The 16509-nt window shown below is 43.1% G+C and overlaps 1 protein-coding gene and 2 pseudogenes across 3 annotated transcripts in view; all 3 read right to left on the reverse strand.

Annotated features, from left to right (window-relative positions):
* Positions 1-1250: 1250 nt before the first annotated feature.
* Positions 1251-16509, reverse strand: part of LOC148022025 (Eukaryotic translation initiation factor eIF2A family protein) — an 89184-nt gene continuing 73925 nt past the window's right edge. Inside the window, exons 13-16 of one of the 3 annotated variants that reach the window (XM_087697625.1) lie at positions 2358-2380; positions 2154-2268; positions 1880-1934; positions 1251-1784 (exon numbers count right to left, since the gene is read on the reverse strand). In XM_087697625.1, coding sequence (XP_087553751.1) covers positions 1606-1784; positions 1880-1934; positions 2154-2268; positions 2358-2380 — 372 coding nt within the window. In that variant the 3' untranslated portion in view covers positions 1251-1605. Of the gene's footprint in view, positions 1785-1879; positions 1935-2152; positions 2269-2357; positions 2381-16509 lie in introns of those variants that run through there. The other 2 variants (XR_015694451.1, XM_087697626.1) reach the window with 2 other exon arrangements.
* Positions 9733-13897, reverse strand: LOC148022026 (uncharacterized; annotated as a pseudogene).
* Positions 14033-14983, reverse strand: LOC148022027 (uncharacterized; annotated as a pseudogene).

Consider the following 16509-nt stretch of genomic DNA (forward strand, 5'->3'; position numbering starts at 1 on the left):
TATGCCCACAAGTTGTCAATGCATCCAACAAGTGTTGGCTACAACTCTTGGAAAATCATCACCTTCATAGAAACTTGTACTCCAATGAAGTGAAGTTGAAATTCCATGACGCAAGGTGTATATATATGCTCAAAATAGTCAAAGATGAAGTGGGTGAACTGTGCACCATGGAGAGATGCTTGGTTGGTCACTCAAAGGGCAACATCCACTCCCACAATACTAGCTCAATGGCATAGTAGAGGTGTGATTCTCAGCCCTTTGCATTGGGAAGCATGCCTCTATTAGCCAAGCTATCAATCATCCCTCTATTGCTATATAAAAGTGGACGGTCTAAGATGACCATCACTCATGTCCATGGAGAGATGCCACTTGTGTGCCATGCAAGAGAGTAATAAGATAAAGAACTTTGATCCAATCCGCCAATAATGTCCATCATGTACTTGGACTACTACTCCAACAGTAACTAGCCCACCTCCAACTGACCACTACGACATAAGCTCCATCACTTCATCTCGATCACCAACACATCTGGTTCGGAGAAAGCAGTTTGGACCATATAGCTTGAAGAGTACGTTCTAACTGTCAAAGGTCTAAAATTTTTGAGTGAGTTTGAAAATTTCACCATAACCGCATTTGGGGGGGGAGAAGGAGAGAGAGAGAGAGAGAGCGGCTCAAATTTTGTCCCATGTTCGTTTTTGGGTGATAGATGCACCTTATCATTCAAAAACCTGCAAGTCTCAATCATTTCCAAACAGCCGGGGAACTCTTCAGTGTATGACCAAGGAAAACGGAAGAACAACTAGGTAACTAAGCATGGTGGGGGAAGCCCAAGCTGGTGAGAATAAGGTGGAACTTCCTACAAACTGGGATGGACCACTAGGGCTCTAGAAGAGTTCATCAACTATGACACCGCTGCTATCTGGAGGAGGCAATACAAGGCATGAATCAGAGGATAGTGATGGGGTGGCATGTTGGCTGCCTGAGGGGTGCCATAGTGGTGGATCAATAGCCAGTATGGGGGGATTTCCATGTAGTTTGGATAGATAACACAAGATTCCTTCAACTTCAAATTGAGTGCCACATGAGATGAACTGAATAAGGTGAAACCTTACAGATGCTCGTCTCTAAAGTTCATCAAGGCTACACTCTTAATGCTTACAGGATACGTCACAGGAAAGAAAAGTGTCCCTTTAATTGGAGTCCACATCTTGCTTTCTTCAGTGGAACAGAAAACAAAGAAGATCAAGCCATGTGATAAGAGTACGAAAGGAAAGTTACAAAAGCTGAAACAAATCAACAATCAACTCTTCATAATCTGCTCGCTGTTTACTTTGTCCTCAGTCCTGGATTAATAAATACAGAATACTCGAGACGGAAACAGTACCTGAAAATCTGCTTGCTGTTTACTTTGTCCTCAGTCCTGGATTAATAAATACAGAATACTCGAGCAGGAAACAGTATCTGAAAATCTGAAAATCCTGCCATTCTCTTAGTTCTGCATCTCAGGCAAGGGTCCACAGGAAACTTTTGTCCCTACAGACCTCACCATTCAATGAAGTTCAGCAACAATAACTTCACCTGCCTCACTCATCAGATGGAGCAAAACTACTCCTGATTTTCTAAACTTCTAATCTCTTCCCTCAAGGACGCCTCCTGAGACAATTTTTCTTGTTGGGCTGCATTTAAAGTGTAGCTTCCACTCCCTTCTTGCACTTTCTGTTTTATCTCTTCTATTTGTCTAAGTTTTTTGTTTAATGCCCTCAATTTTTTTCCAACATCATCACCTGTTAAAAAGTACACACAAAGCAGCTCTGGTTAAGCAAGCACCAAACATGAGATGATCACAACAAATATCAAAGTTATGAATGAACTCTCCTACCTGCACCATCACCATCAGTGTTGAGAGTAGCAGGCAAAGCTCCAAGCTTTTTATCCTGCCAAACATCAAAGAAATGGATTAGAGCATACAAGCCAGCTGCCACTTTTCAAAACAAAAAAGGAAATAAAAAGCTTGTGGACACTTAAGATATTGTTTGAGCTGCAGACGTGAAACAGTGCAAGAATGCTGTGATGAGACTACTAATCTACCTTAGGTTATAACAGAGTTCCTTTAACATTTCAAGACAGTATAACCACTATCATTGAAACCCTACCAACAATGACACATCTTCCTTTGAAGCTGCAACAGACTCTGTGTCCTTTTTTTCTTTCTGTTTTTCTCTACGTTTTTTGTTCTTCAATGCACTCTTACTCAACTCACTGCCGGACCTGTTGCAACCAATTAAATAATTAGTACAGAACTGCACAGCTTGGGAGTAACATATGAAGGCAGTAAAAAGTAGCAGTAAGGTCCTTACTCCAAGGGATCCTCTCCGAGCAGCTTCAAAAAGACAAAAAGAGTCAATACCCCTCTCTCTCTCTCTCTCTCTCTCTCTCTCTCTCTCTCTCTCTCTCTCTCTCATACTTGGTAATGTCATGTGGAAATAGCAATAGGGCTGATGAAGTACAAGGACTGAAAAGTATTAACCTTGAAGGCCAAAGGTGGAACATAAAAGGAATTACCAAAGCCTGGTTTGGTTGAAAACATATTGGTACGAGCCTTCAAGGGCCAGTACAGCTGCTTGGCAGTAACTATTGAGCAGCCATTACATCTATTCCCAAAAACATGAAGGGTGATATCATAGAGCAAGAACAAGCACTTAGCCCTCCTCAAATCAAAAGCATGCTTGCAAATCTCCCATATTTACTGTATATCACATTAATTTTCATGTGCGATGCACCATGCTATCTCCACCAACAAAAGAGAGCGACCCATAAAGCCCTATTTTTTGGGATGGTAACTCCTCATGAAGTTAGTGTAACACGATGCTCTCTGAACTGGTCTCTATAGCAAGCTCAACGTCAACTGAATGCAACTTACATTTATCAGGACTGTAGTGTGGCCGCCATAACTGAAGGTGGCTCCATTTATAACTGAATATTCTCTGTAACCAGTTAGATCAAAGGGGATACCTGCACATATTCTGTCAACGTGCCCAATCTTATTCCTCCGAAAACACTAATGAGGAGATGAGTCATCTTGTGAGATAAATAATGACTCAAAAGGAATTAGGAACAACTACCACCTACCATCCTCCCTTGGTTTTATCGTTTTTGTCAGCTCTTCTCCATTCTTTTTTGGTAGGCTTCATAGTAGGGCGATAAATTTGAAGACAAGAGTATGGGTGCAAGTCGTTGTAGCATGTAAATTTTTCATGCACAAATCCTGGCCAGATGTCCAATTTCCTTGGACTTGTACCATGCATTTGGGAGAAATGAAAATTGGACTGGCACACTGTACAAGGCCTAACTTGATCTCAAAAGCTATTTTTAAACAATTCTGAAATAAGACCACACCTATGCTATATCACTGGCCCAAATACTTTTCCTTGTAGAATGAAAGACAAAACCTGGCCGGATGTCCAATCTCCTTACAACATCCATTTTTGAAAAAGGCAAATTGGATTGTCAAATAAACTGTTGAGAAGAGTCTCACTTCTTGCCATCAAAAGCTACTCTTGACCATTTTCCAATAAGATCACACCTAATGCTTTATATGTTAGCCTACAACTTTTGGTGTTGTCAATCTATCATCTCCCAGTTGTGAGCTTCTGTCAAAGTCTGACGGAGACATGGGAGCTATGGCATTTTAGTGTGCCTTTCTCGAGTTTCATGAGCATTTCCCAGCCTGTGCCACCCTGTCCACATTGACCTGTCTCCCCACATTTTTCTGCCCTGTCAGCTAATTTTTCTTGCATTTTCTATGCTGCCAACTGCATTAAATGCAGTTCGACAACTGGCAGCTGGTTGGTCAGCATCAGGTCAGCCAATTCAGCACATTTTCTGCTATTTATAGCAGACATTCAGGGTGGGCAGATCAACTTTTGCAGGCTGCTCCTCTGACTTCAGGCATACTCCTCCATCTCTGGTGCTGCTGCTGCCATCATCATTTCCAGCCAGATCTGGTGTCCTCACTGACGCCTGGGCTGCATGCAAGGACTGATCAGTCCTTCCATTTGTATTCAGCATTTATTTCAATCAGAGCACATTTCTTTCTTCCTTCATCTTCCTGTTGTCTTCTTCTCTCTATGTTCACCTTCCCTCTTCCTTTGCGCACTCTCACATGGTATCATCACGTGATAGCAAACAAACCCAAATTTTCTCATCCATTTGACCGCCGTCTTCTTCAGCAAATAACAACATCTATGGCACAAGTGGCACCTCTACATCGAGTGTAGCCGTTTTCCTCCTGTGCCCATACTGTTTGACAGCCAAACACAACTTTTCTAGGTGTTTCAAGTTTCTAGGATGTCTCAACACTAGTTTTTCGGCTTTACTAACACAAAGGATGAAGTCTCTCATCATTCCTCTAAGAGACAGCGAGATTATCAGCGATTACAGTCCCCCGTTTAGACTCCTCATTCAGAGTGACCCTCTTCTCTCCCCTCCCTTCATGTTTCGAAGGAGGCTCGGTCTACCGGCCTGAAGATGTCTTATATGGCACCCATTGTACAAGTGCCCATACTTTTTTCTTTGCCCAAAGAAGACAAGTTGGATGGTTTCAACTATTCTCTATGGTCGCGTAAGGTGGAGTTTATATTAGACATCTTCAACCTTTGGGAGTTTCTCTCTCTCTCCTTGTTCCTCGGCCCGAGGAAGATTCCACACATGGGACATCAATGGATCATGCAACCCTTTGGGATCGGCTCAACTCTCAAGCACGATCCTTTCTATTTATGAGTTGACAAGATTCTGTCTTGGTTCATGTTCACAGAATGAACACTACGGTGGAGGTGTGGAAGAAGCTTCCGCCTCTTTACCATTCGAAGAAGTTTGCCCACAAGATCTCCCTGGAGAAGAACCTTCGGATGCTTAGTGTTGATGACTCTCCTTCTACGAAGCATCACATCCACAAACTACAGAATTTGCAGGATGAGCTTACATCCCTCAAGAGGATCGTATCTTCGAAGGATATGGCCATGATTCTACTGACTCAACTGCCATCTCCTAATTACATGATGTTTTCTACACCATCCTTCTGACATCAATAACCCGAGATAAATATCTAAGCGATGTTTTGGTCCATATGTGGTAAGGCAAGTATTTGACAATGCTACCTATTCACTTATTGAATTGGATGGATAGCATTATGCATTCCTATAGCTGGTAAATGGATCAAGCTCTTTAAGCAAAGGGAGTCTACAGCATATGAATTAGCTGAGTTGGATACAGGTATTGACCTTGTTATTGTGGAAAAAAAAGAGGATGACATGGATATGGATTTGGAAGACTCTAAATCTTCCAAACACTAAAACTCTAGCATATGCCAAAGAATGTGTAGGTTCGGAGACACGAGCAAACAAAATGATTGTAAGAGACTATAATGGACGGGTAGCATAGATTTGACAATGTTGAAAACTGTTTTAACTGGAAGCAAATTAATGGTGATTGACACATCCAAAATGGGTTTTGATACCTAGGGAAGGCCCGTACAAAGTTTGGTTGACATTTGAGTTCATATGCAAAAGTTATAGGGTTGGAAAGGGTGATATCTAACTGCGACTACATGTTGTAATAGAGTATTACTACCCCTTTCCCATCTCCTCAAGTTTCCTCTAGGGGAATTGAGGAGTCTAAGGGGGAGTCTTCATCAAGTGAGGAGAATTCCCCTTCAATTAGTGAGAGGGAGTCCCTTCCATAGATACGCGCTTTACAAGTACCGGAGGCTTCTCAGTCTCCTTTGCAACGGGATGAGCCTATCATCATTCCTAGGTGGTATCAACAGCTCATGCAAGCTTCAAGGATTACTTAGTTCCTTGAGATGCCTCTTGGCCCGCACAGGTCAATTGGGTTATAGGCTCGACAAGATAGTTCACCCTGCATGAACTATTCCCTCATGTCCCACATTCTTCAAGACCATGAGCCTACTACAGTTGATGAGGCTCTTGCACAAGATGTTTGACATAGTGCTATGTAGGTTGAGCTCGATTCTATCAAGCAAAACCTGACTTGGGAGTTGGTCCATAAGACCAATCATCTTACAGATGTGACCTTGGACAAGCATAAGGCACAGCTTTTTGCCAAGAGATTCTCTCACCGGGTAGCTTTGGATTATTTTGAGACTTTCGCACCGACAGCTCGGATGTCCACTATTCGAGCTATCTTGGCTTTAGCCACCCATCACCATTGGCCCATTTATAAAATGGACATGGATTCAACCTTTCTAAATGGCGTCTTGGAGGAGAAGATTTATGTCTCATTGTCTCCTCGTTTTCTTGTGCAAGGGAAAGAGGACCATGTTTATAGGTTGTGGAAGGCCATCTATTGATCAATTCTTCTTGGACAATGGCTTCCATCACTCAAATCATGACCCCAATCATTATTACAAGGTTGCGAAGGACAAGTATGTATTGGTCATCTTGTATGTTGATGACCTCATTATTACAAGGAGTGATATATAGGAGGTTGACAGTCATAGAGACAGGGAACGCCCGTTTCGGCGCATAGGAACGGATTAACGCGTTCCGGGAGGTACGAGCCCAGGAAACGCTGGCGAAATGTTTCCTCCCGTTCCCGCCCGTTCCCTGGCCATTCCCTATTTGGAACGGCCGTTCCAACCAAGGTAATTTTTAAATTTTTAAAAAAAAGTCGGCAGCCCGCTACTCCCGCCAGTTGTCGCCTGCTACTCTCCCGCCTGTGCGTGTCACCCGCCTGCTTCTCCACGTTCCGCCTGTCGCCCGCTCCTGCTAGTCGCCCACCTGTCACCTACTTCTCCACGCGCCCGCCTGTCGCCTGCTTCTCCACGCTCCCGCCTGTCGCTCGCTCCCGCCTGCTCTTGCTCCTACTCCTGCTCCTGCTCCTGCTCCCGCTCCCGCTCCTGCCCCGCCTGCTCCTGCTCCTGCTCCCGCTTCACTCACCCACAGGCTGCTCCGCCTGCCACACCTACCTCGCCAAGGCCGTGGGCGTGCCTACTTCTGCCCACCTGACTCTCCCACCTGCCTCTCCCGCCTACGTCGCGTGCGGCACACGGTACACCTCTATTGATTGCTTGGCCTGACTCCCGCCCGCGATTAGGTGAGGTCCGAGGAATCTAGATTCTTGATACACATGTTGAAATTTTGGCCGAAATTTTTGCAATTTCATTGGACTTTCAACTTTGGTTGAAATTTTTGCAATTTCATTGAACTTTGACGCATGGATGTTGAAATGTTGGCTGCAAATTTCCGTAATTTCATTGAAGTTTACTGATTATTTGTCACTTCTATAGAGATGGCAGCATTGACATCTATGGGATCTTCATCATCCTCAGCAGGTACTTCGTCAACAACTGGATGAAGTCGAAGCACTACTTGGTCATGGTGGGATGAGGTAGATGCAGGGGTGCCATTGAGAGGTGGAGGGGCTCGCCCTTGGAAATGCAAACTTTGCCCTTATGCTTGCACTAGTGGGGCTGATAAAGTGAGAGCCCATCTTCTACATGAGGAGGGGAAAGAGATGCATTTTTGCACCAATGTATCAATTGAGAAAAGGCAGGAGTTACTTGACCGCATAGCCACTTCTATGGGGATTTCACATGCCAGGAGGACGCCAAATATAGCAGTGGATCCAACAACATGGACTCCAAGGCCAGCAGGGCATGGTGCTTCATGCAGAAGACCACCAGGATTAGTGGCTACGCAGCCTTCTCGTGGGCCATCAATGGCAACAGGTCGTGATGTTAAATAGAGTTCATTGCACACTTCATGGGAACCAAAGAAAAAAGAGGAAACAGATGTAGCAGTGGCACGCTTTTTTTACCATGACCATATTGCATTCAAATCAGCAAGGTCACCTTATTTTTTAAATATGGTGACAAAGATTGCAGAGTATGGACCCACATATAAGCCCCCTTCATCAGAAACTATCAGGACTACATTGCTTCAAAAGGAGAAAGTAGCCATAAAGATTGCAACAGCAAATATTCGCAATCAATGGGCAAGAAATGGAGTGACATTGATAGCAGATGGATGGAGTGACACACGCCATAGGTCCATACATGGTGTTGTTGCATATTCTCGTGGAGATGTATACTTCATTTGTAGTCATGATGCTTCAGAGACTGGAAAGAGTGCAGATGTATTGGCATCCGAGTGGTGCGAGGCAGTGCAGGCTGTTGGGGCAGAAAATGTAGTGCAGTTTGTGGCAGATGGTGAACCTACAAACAGGGCAGCAGGAAACATTTTAATGGCAATGTATCCACATATCACCTTTAGTCCATGCATGGCGCATTGCCTGAATAACTTGTTGAAGGATATTGGAGACTTGCCATGGATTGCATCTCTTGTTGCGAAAGGCAAGATTATCACATTTATATGTAATCATCAATACTCGCATGCTGAGTTTCGCAAGAGAAGTGACAAAGAACTTCTTAAATACTCGGATACACAATTTGCATATAGCTTTCTTATGCTTGGTCGATTGCACTATTGCAAAGGTGCAATTCGGAGCTATTTGCTAGTGATGAGTATGAAAATTGGACTGGGGCTGCCACTGCTACTGCTGTGTTATGTAATGCATATGTTTCTAATAGAGATTTTTGGGATGAGGTTAATCGCACCAACCAAATGGTTGATCCTATTATGCACATGTTGAGGCTTGCAGATGGCATGGATCCATGCATTGGGAAGATCTATGAAGGTATGGATTGCATGATTGAGAGGTTGGAGAGTTTGGAACCAAATGCAGATAGGTATGAGCAGATCAAGGAGTTATGCATCAGCAAATGGAATGAGTATGACTCTCCTATGCATGCTGCAGCATATGTGCTTGATCCAGAGTTTCAAGGAAAGATGCAAGAAAGAGACCTTGAGGTGGTCAAGGCTTGGAACACATTGCTTGCAAGGCTTTATCCCAACCGTGAAATGCAACGCAAAATTAAAAATCAGCTCTCTGTATATCGGCAAACATTAGGGATGTTTGGTACAGAGGATGCACTAGAGGACAGGACAAATATTGGGATTGCTTTATGGTGGGAGGACTACGGGACAGAAGCTCCAGAGTTGCAGAGTTTGGCTATTTGTATTCTTAGCCAAACAATTAGCTCTTCTTGTTTAGAGCAACTATGGAGCTCATTCAATCACATTCACTCAAAGAAGAGAAATCGTCTTGGTACAATGAAGACGAATGACCTAGTTTATGTGAGCTCCAATCTTCGCTTGCTAGCTCGTACATCAGTTGCAAAGGCTGATTCTTTTATATGTTGGGAAAAAGATGACGATGATGATGATGGTGATGATGATGGGCAAGATGTTGTTCAGCAGGATGAGCATTCAGGCACAGTGGAGCCATCTTCCATGAATCAGAGCACTTAGTAGCTAGCCCTTTGGAACTTTAGAGTATTGACTTGGAAATTGGAGCTCTTGTAACTTGGATCTTTACTATTTAGGCTTTAAAGTTTAGTGCATATTTTGTGTTTTTGCAATGCACACTTGTTGCCAGTTGGACTTATGCAACATTGTTGATTACAATGTTGAATTATGAATGCGACAATCCATTGCTGGTTACAATATTTTGAATCTTTATTATTATTGAAACTTGATTATTATGTCTCTAGAGTCTAATTTCATGAATTATGGTTGATATGATCTCTCTCTCTAGATTCTAAGACAAGTGTTGACTCTCTCTCTCTCTCTCTCTCTCTCTACACACACACACACACACACATATATATCATTCCCTCCGTTCTCGTTCCCTCACTTTGGGCGTTCCCCCCGTTCCAGGGGGTCCCGTTCCCGTTCCCATTCCCCATTCCTGGTAACTATGTTGACAGTACTCAATAGATATTGGGCCAGGAGTTTGACACGACACATCTTGGGATCCTACACTTCTTCCTTGGATTGGAGATCTATCAAATGGCACAAGGCTTTTTTATTTCCTAGCACAGGTACATCTCTAAGCTTCTTTCGATACCTGGTATGACCAAGTGTAGACCTAATTCTTGCCCCATGGACCTAGATTCCAAGCTTCTAGCAACGAGAGATCCCCTTAGTGATGTCACCCATTACAAGTGCCTCGTTAGCTCTTTAATATGGCTTATCCATACTCAACCAAATATCTCTTTTGTGGTGGCCTTGTTGTCTTCTTTCATGATGACTCCTACTACGGCCCAATGTGAGCTACTTTGCATGTTCTACACTATCTACAAGGGACTTGATTCTATGGGATCATGTATGGAGAGGGAGCCACTCTTTCTGTTTGAAGTGACTCCGATGGCTCGTGAGCTATCTCTTGGAGCAATAAGAAGCAACCTTCTATGGCTTTTTCATCTACAGAGGCTAAGTATCATGCCCTTTGTTTTATAGCTAGCAAGGTCGTTTGGCTCCGTTGCTTGTTGGCACAGATTGGCTTTCCACAAACAGGACCTACAGAGCTGCACGTGGACAGCCAAAGTGCCCTCACTCTGGCAAGGAACCCGGAGTTTCATGCAAGCACATCGAGGTTCAATACCACTATGTTCAAGAGCGGATCATGGATTCCGAGTAAGCAGTGGCCTATTGTCCTATTGAGGGCAATGCAGCAGATCTCTTCACAAAGCCTTTGCCCAAGGATTCCATGCTTCATCACATGAGCTTGTTGGGCCTTCAAACACTCCCAAGATTTGAGAGGGGGTGCTAGCCTGCCACTTTTAGTGTTGTCAATCTATCATCTTCTGGTTGTGTGCTCCTGTCAGAGTTCGACAGAGACATGGGAGCTTTGGCATTTTAGTGTATTTCTGGAGTTTTGTGAGCATTTTCTGCATTTCCCAACCTATGCCACCCCGTCAGACATTGTCCTACCTCCCCGGATTTTTCAGCCCTGTAAGCTGATTTTTCTAGCATCTTATATGCTGCCAACTGCATTAAGTGCAGTCTGACAACTGGCACCTGGTTGGCCAGCATCAGGTCAACCAGTTTGGCACATTTTCTGCTATTTATAGCAGACATTCTGGCTGGGGCAGATCATCTTTTGCACGCTCCTCCTCCGTCTTTGGGCATAGTCCTCCATCTCCGGTGCTGCTGCTGCTGTCATCATTTCCAGCCAGATCAAGTGCCCTCATTGACACCTTGGGCTGCATGCAGGGACCGATCAGTCCTTCCGTTTGTATTCAGCATTTATTTCAGCCAGTGCAGATTTCTTTTCACTAGCCTCAATCTCAACCACAAAAGCTTGACTATGTGTAGTTGTCTGCTCTAGGAGAGAAAAACAGACCCAACACATTATACCTAGGCCAAAAGGGCAAGAAAAAGATAGTAGTATGGTCCTATACAAAAAACCCTGACTGCAGACTAAAATGTACAGGTGGGACTAAAAGGTGTGTGGCCACAACAAACTTTAATTACCAAACCAACCACAAATAAGCAATACATGTCAAAGTGCGATGCAGTTGCAAGTTTGTTTGTGAAGTCATCTTTGCTTCTCATGGCCTTGCCTCTGCCTTCCCCTTCCGCTGCAATTCATGGCCTGTTTCCCATTTGTGGATCTGCAAGATCAATCAAAATGGCAGCAAAAGAAGGAACACGTGAACAAAAGATAAAAACGCCGAAGAGCAAGATCAAAGCCCTTGCACATGCTATTGTATGTAATTGTCTGCTGTAGGAGAGGAAAACAGACCCACCACATGGTGTCTCGACTAGAAGGGCAAGAAAGAGGGAGCTGTACGGTCATATACAGAAAACCCTAACTGTGAACTAAAATGTATGGCTGAGCCTTAAGGTGTCTGGCCACAAGAGACTTAAGTGTCAGAACCAACCACACATGAGCAATACACATCAAGGCAGGGCATGGCTGCAAGTGTTGCTTGCGAAGTAGTATTTGCTTCTCGTTGGCCTCGTCTTTGCCTTCCTCTTCTCCTCTAATTCATGGCCTGTTTCCCCAGTATGGATCTGCAGGATCTATCAAAATGGCAGCGGTAGAAGGAACACATGAACAAAAGAAAGAAATGCTGGAGAGCAAAGATGAAGGTGATCAACTAAGATTGATGATGAACAAGGCCAATACAAGGAAAGGTGGGATATTTTAGCATGGAAACAACCCAACCAAAAGACACATCTCTCTCTCTCTCTTTTTCTTTTTCGTGAACGAGTATATTAATATTGGAATATTTACATCCGGCCTTCAGGCCAACCAAACAAAAAGGATACAAGTTTCACATTTTTTACATCAAACCATCAAGTCAACAAAGAAAAAACACATATAACTAAAAGTCTATCCATAGCAACCAAAAACGTCTGAAACATTTAGAAACGAAACGTTAGAAACGTGTTTCGTAAGTTTCTTTCGAGAGGGGATAAAATAAGAAATGCGACATTTTTTTATAAAGGGTTTTTTAATAGTTTTAAACTAGGGAAAGATGTTTTAAACCTCCATGAAACTTTCTCTTAAACAAGAACAAGTGAATTGAGCAAAAGTGATAAAACATGAAATAATATAGTCAATTCAGAATAACATGTTACACATCCATGATCCATAACCCATTGTTGACTGTTGTCAAAGTTTAATCTTTGAATAAGCTATACTATAATCAAACCTTAAACATCATGATCATTGATTCATACATATCACATAAAGAAAATTGAAAGAAATTTTACATAGCCCATGTGCAAATAGCAATCTAAAATGGATGAAGCGGCAATATTATGATTCTCATTTCAAAACAAGTTACAAAATGACAAAATATCAAAATCCAAAATGAATCATGATACATCATAGATAACTCATAAATGAAACTAGACTCTAGAGTTATATAATAAACTGTCCAAACAATAATAGTCCATGGACACTACATTGACCAAGTGAAAATCCCAAAAAAATAAGACTCTAGAGTCTAATCCAAAATCATGAACCCTCATGAGTCATGGCTCATGAGTCACTACTCAGACTCATCACCATCGCCACCATCATCATCCCCATGCTCATCCTCCCCACTCACACTCCAATCATCCTCTGTATCATTTATGACACTAGCTCGAGCACTAATTGCTGCCATCCTGCTGGAACCTTCTACTGGAATTGATGCATCAGCACCCCTTAGATCTTGTTTGATGCCGAAGCTGTGCTCTCTCTGCTACATAAGGCCCACACCTCATCATCCTCACGTGTAGGATGCATCAACACCCCTGGCCCTAGATCTTGTTTGATGACAAAGTTGTGCTCTCTCTACTACATAAGGCCCATACCTCATCATCCTCATGTGTAGGATGCACCAATTCTTCTAAGTGAATTTCCACCTTGAAGGAGTTGTGGTTAATCTCATTTGGTCCCTGCAATTCTGTTTTTTGCGGAGAAGCTTTAAATTTGAATTCACATAAACTAGATGCTTGAGTTGCTCAGGAGATAAACAATTTCTTTTCTTTGTGTGTATGGATGCAAATAAACTCCAATTTCTCTCACAAGCTCCTGATGAACAATCTTGTGAGAGAACCCTCAAGCCAATACGCTGAAGTTGGGGGGCATGAGTTACCATACTTCTCCCACCAAGTAACAAGCTTGAGTTGTGAATCTTGAATGCTAGCCCGTGCACTCCCAAAGTGAGGGTCAAGAGGATCTCTATATGCCACAAGGTGCCCCTCAATTATGTCCTGCAACACAAGATTTTGCTCCACTTTGCAAAGATAAGACATCCATCCTGAGTTGAGCTCGGCATCATGCTTTTGCCCCTCGTTCCTCCAATAAGGATGCAAGATGTGAGCAACAGCATGGATTGGGCAATGAAACCAATCCCATCTATCCTGCCATATCTCCTTGATTTCATCCATTCTACAAGTGGATAGAAAGATTAGTTCCAACTTCCAAGCAATAAGTTGTCAACAAAGTCCGTTGAAATTTGAATTATGGACACTTAAAAATTAAAATACAAAGTGGACCAAGAGTTTGAGAATAAATATTTCTACCTAAGGCATGAGATAAGTGTACATGTATCAAAGGCACCACCAACTTTGTCCATGAACTCATAGATGAGACCCATGGTGCACCCCTCTTAGTCAGAAATCTGCAAGGCAACAATGAGAGGCTCCATGGACCCGACGATCACCTCTGCATTGTCCCAGAAGCTAACCTCATGGATGAGATCCCCAAACAAGACTCCCTTGGGAATCTCCCTTTTAGGCCATGCAAGCCACCTAGAATCAACAATCATGTGTCTGAATCCAATCCGACATTTGACCAGCTTCTGTAGAACAATGAAAAGATAGGCAAATCTTGTCCTACAAGGCTTTGCCAACTCTATATCACAATTGGCCCTAAAAATACGAAGGGCACGTTGGTTGCGGCATACAAAATTCACTAAAAATTCAGCCTTCTTTATCACATCAGCCACCCATCCAAGCTTCCCTATGTCCTCAATAAGAAGATCAAGAGAGTGTGATGCACATGGTACCCAACAAATGTGTGGAAAGTCCCTCTCTACATAAGACCTTGCTAGTTTGTAATTGGTTGCATTATTCGTTATCACCGATACCACATTTGCAGGGCCAACCTCCACAATCGCAGCTCTCAACTGCTCATAAATATATTGTGCCGTGTGAGCCTCCGCCGAGCCATCCATGCTCGTCAAGAAGGTACTGCCAAGACAACAAGAAACCAAGATATTAATAAGAGGGCGTCATTTGGTATCAGACCATCCATCACATACTATGGTACATCCATACTTCACCCATGCAGTCTTGAAAGGCTCCAGCTCCCTCTCAATGTCTAACACTGCAGCCTTCAACTCCTTTGTGCGAAGCATATCATAGCATGGGGGCTTGAAGGTCTCACCTACCTCTGCCACTGCACTCAACATATTGATGAAGGCTAGCTTTCGTGCATGATCAAAAGGCACATCACATTCAAAAAAGTACTGCCTAACAGCCCTTCTAGCTTTTTCATGCTTCAATTTCAGCCAACTTTTTTGCAATGTCCCTTTCTTCCCCTTCTGTTTGGTAAGCATGCTTTGAGAATTAGAGAGCTGAGATACATTTGCACTTACATTGACATTTGGAGAGGGAGATGTAATAGGATGTAGCTGAGTTGTTGTAACTCTAGATGACCCAACATTGGGAGATGAATCTGTAGTAGAAGGGGGACTGCCTCATCTGAACATTTTCCTCTTCTCTTTCAATTCCCAACCGAGACCTTTTTGCTCAATGGAAGGCCTCTGGATCTCCGCCCACCGCAACAATCACTTTTTCCGCAAAGAAACGTGTTTCTTTGCTGCTATGAGTCTATCACAACTCTAACTAAGAAAAGTCATTAAGAAAGGACAGCTGGAGTGGAGCGAACAATATCCAACCAGGGAGCAGCAATGCCAGGAAGAACCAGATCCATAGAGGAGATCTGCCATAATACTAGACCACGAACACGGGTCACATGACCATGTATACCCGATACTGAATCAAAAACGAAGGCATTCCAAGTACGCCAAATATGCCACATGGCTGTCCATCTAAGGAAATGGAACAGGCAGGAATAATCTGAATGCAAAGAAGACGAGGAAATCATCTTTCCCATAATCCACGAACGAACTGATATCCGGTGCTGAGTTGCCGCGGACCACACATGGGAAACAAAACTCCAAATTTGTCTAGCAACAAGACAAGAGACAAAAAGATGAAGCACTGTTTCATCGCATGTAGTACAGAACACACAACGACCAGCAGAGATCTTGCGGGCTCGCAGCACATTGCCAGTTGGAAGACCCCCAATTAGTAGCCTCCACATGAACACGTTACCCTGATACGGAACCTTAGACTTCCAAAGCTGGATGAATCTTTCCTACCACTTCTTTTTGCTATCCCGAGTATGCCATACTTTATTAGCCTTTTTCGTGACTTGTCTCTTGGCCTCCACCATTTGATAATAAATCTAGTTGGCTGACCTTTTCTCAAAATCATCAAGAATCACACACTTCCAATCACACCATGGAGAGGACTACTGGCAGGTTCAGTCACCATAACACCTTGCTCATCCATCAAGCGCACAATATTTTCATGAGCATATTTCTAATGCAATCGAGCAAAAAATTTATGGGATTGAAGGTTATTAGCCTTTTTCGTGACTCATCTCTTGGCCTCCACCATTTGATAATAAACTAGTTAGCTGACCTTTTCTCAAAATCATCAAGAATCACACACTTTCAATCACGCCATGGAGAGGACTACTGGCAGGTTCAGTCACCATAACACCTTGCTCATCCATCAAGCGCACAATATTTTCACGAGCATATTTCTAATGCAATTGAGCAAAAAATTTATGGGATTGAAGGTTATTGTCGTGTAAAGCTTCTGCTATGGCTAGCAATTTGTATTTAGCATATTCCACTTCCTGTAAAGATTGAACTCTGTCTTTCAACCATTCAATGCATGTAAGCAAGTCATCATTGGAGTCCCCCAACTAACACAAAGACGACGAGTGGGTCAACAATGCTTGTGTATGCTGCAATTCAGCGCGTAAAGAGGAAGCATGCTGAACACCATA

This window comes from Lygodium microphyllum, chromosome 17, assembly GCF_053477565.2.
Source record: "Lygodium microphyllum isolate KBCC chromosome 17, Lygodium_microphyllum_v1.1.10, whole genome shotgun sequence".
Lineage (NCBI taxonomy): Eukaryota > Viridiplantae > Streptophyta > Polypodiopsida > Schizaeales > Lygodiaceae > Lygodium > Lygodium microphyllum.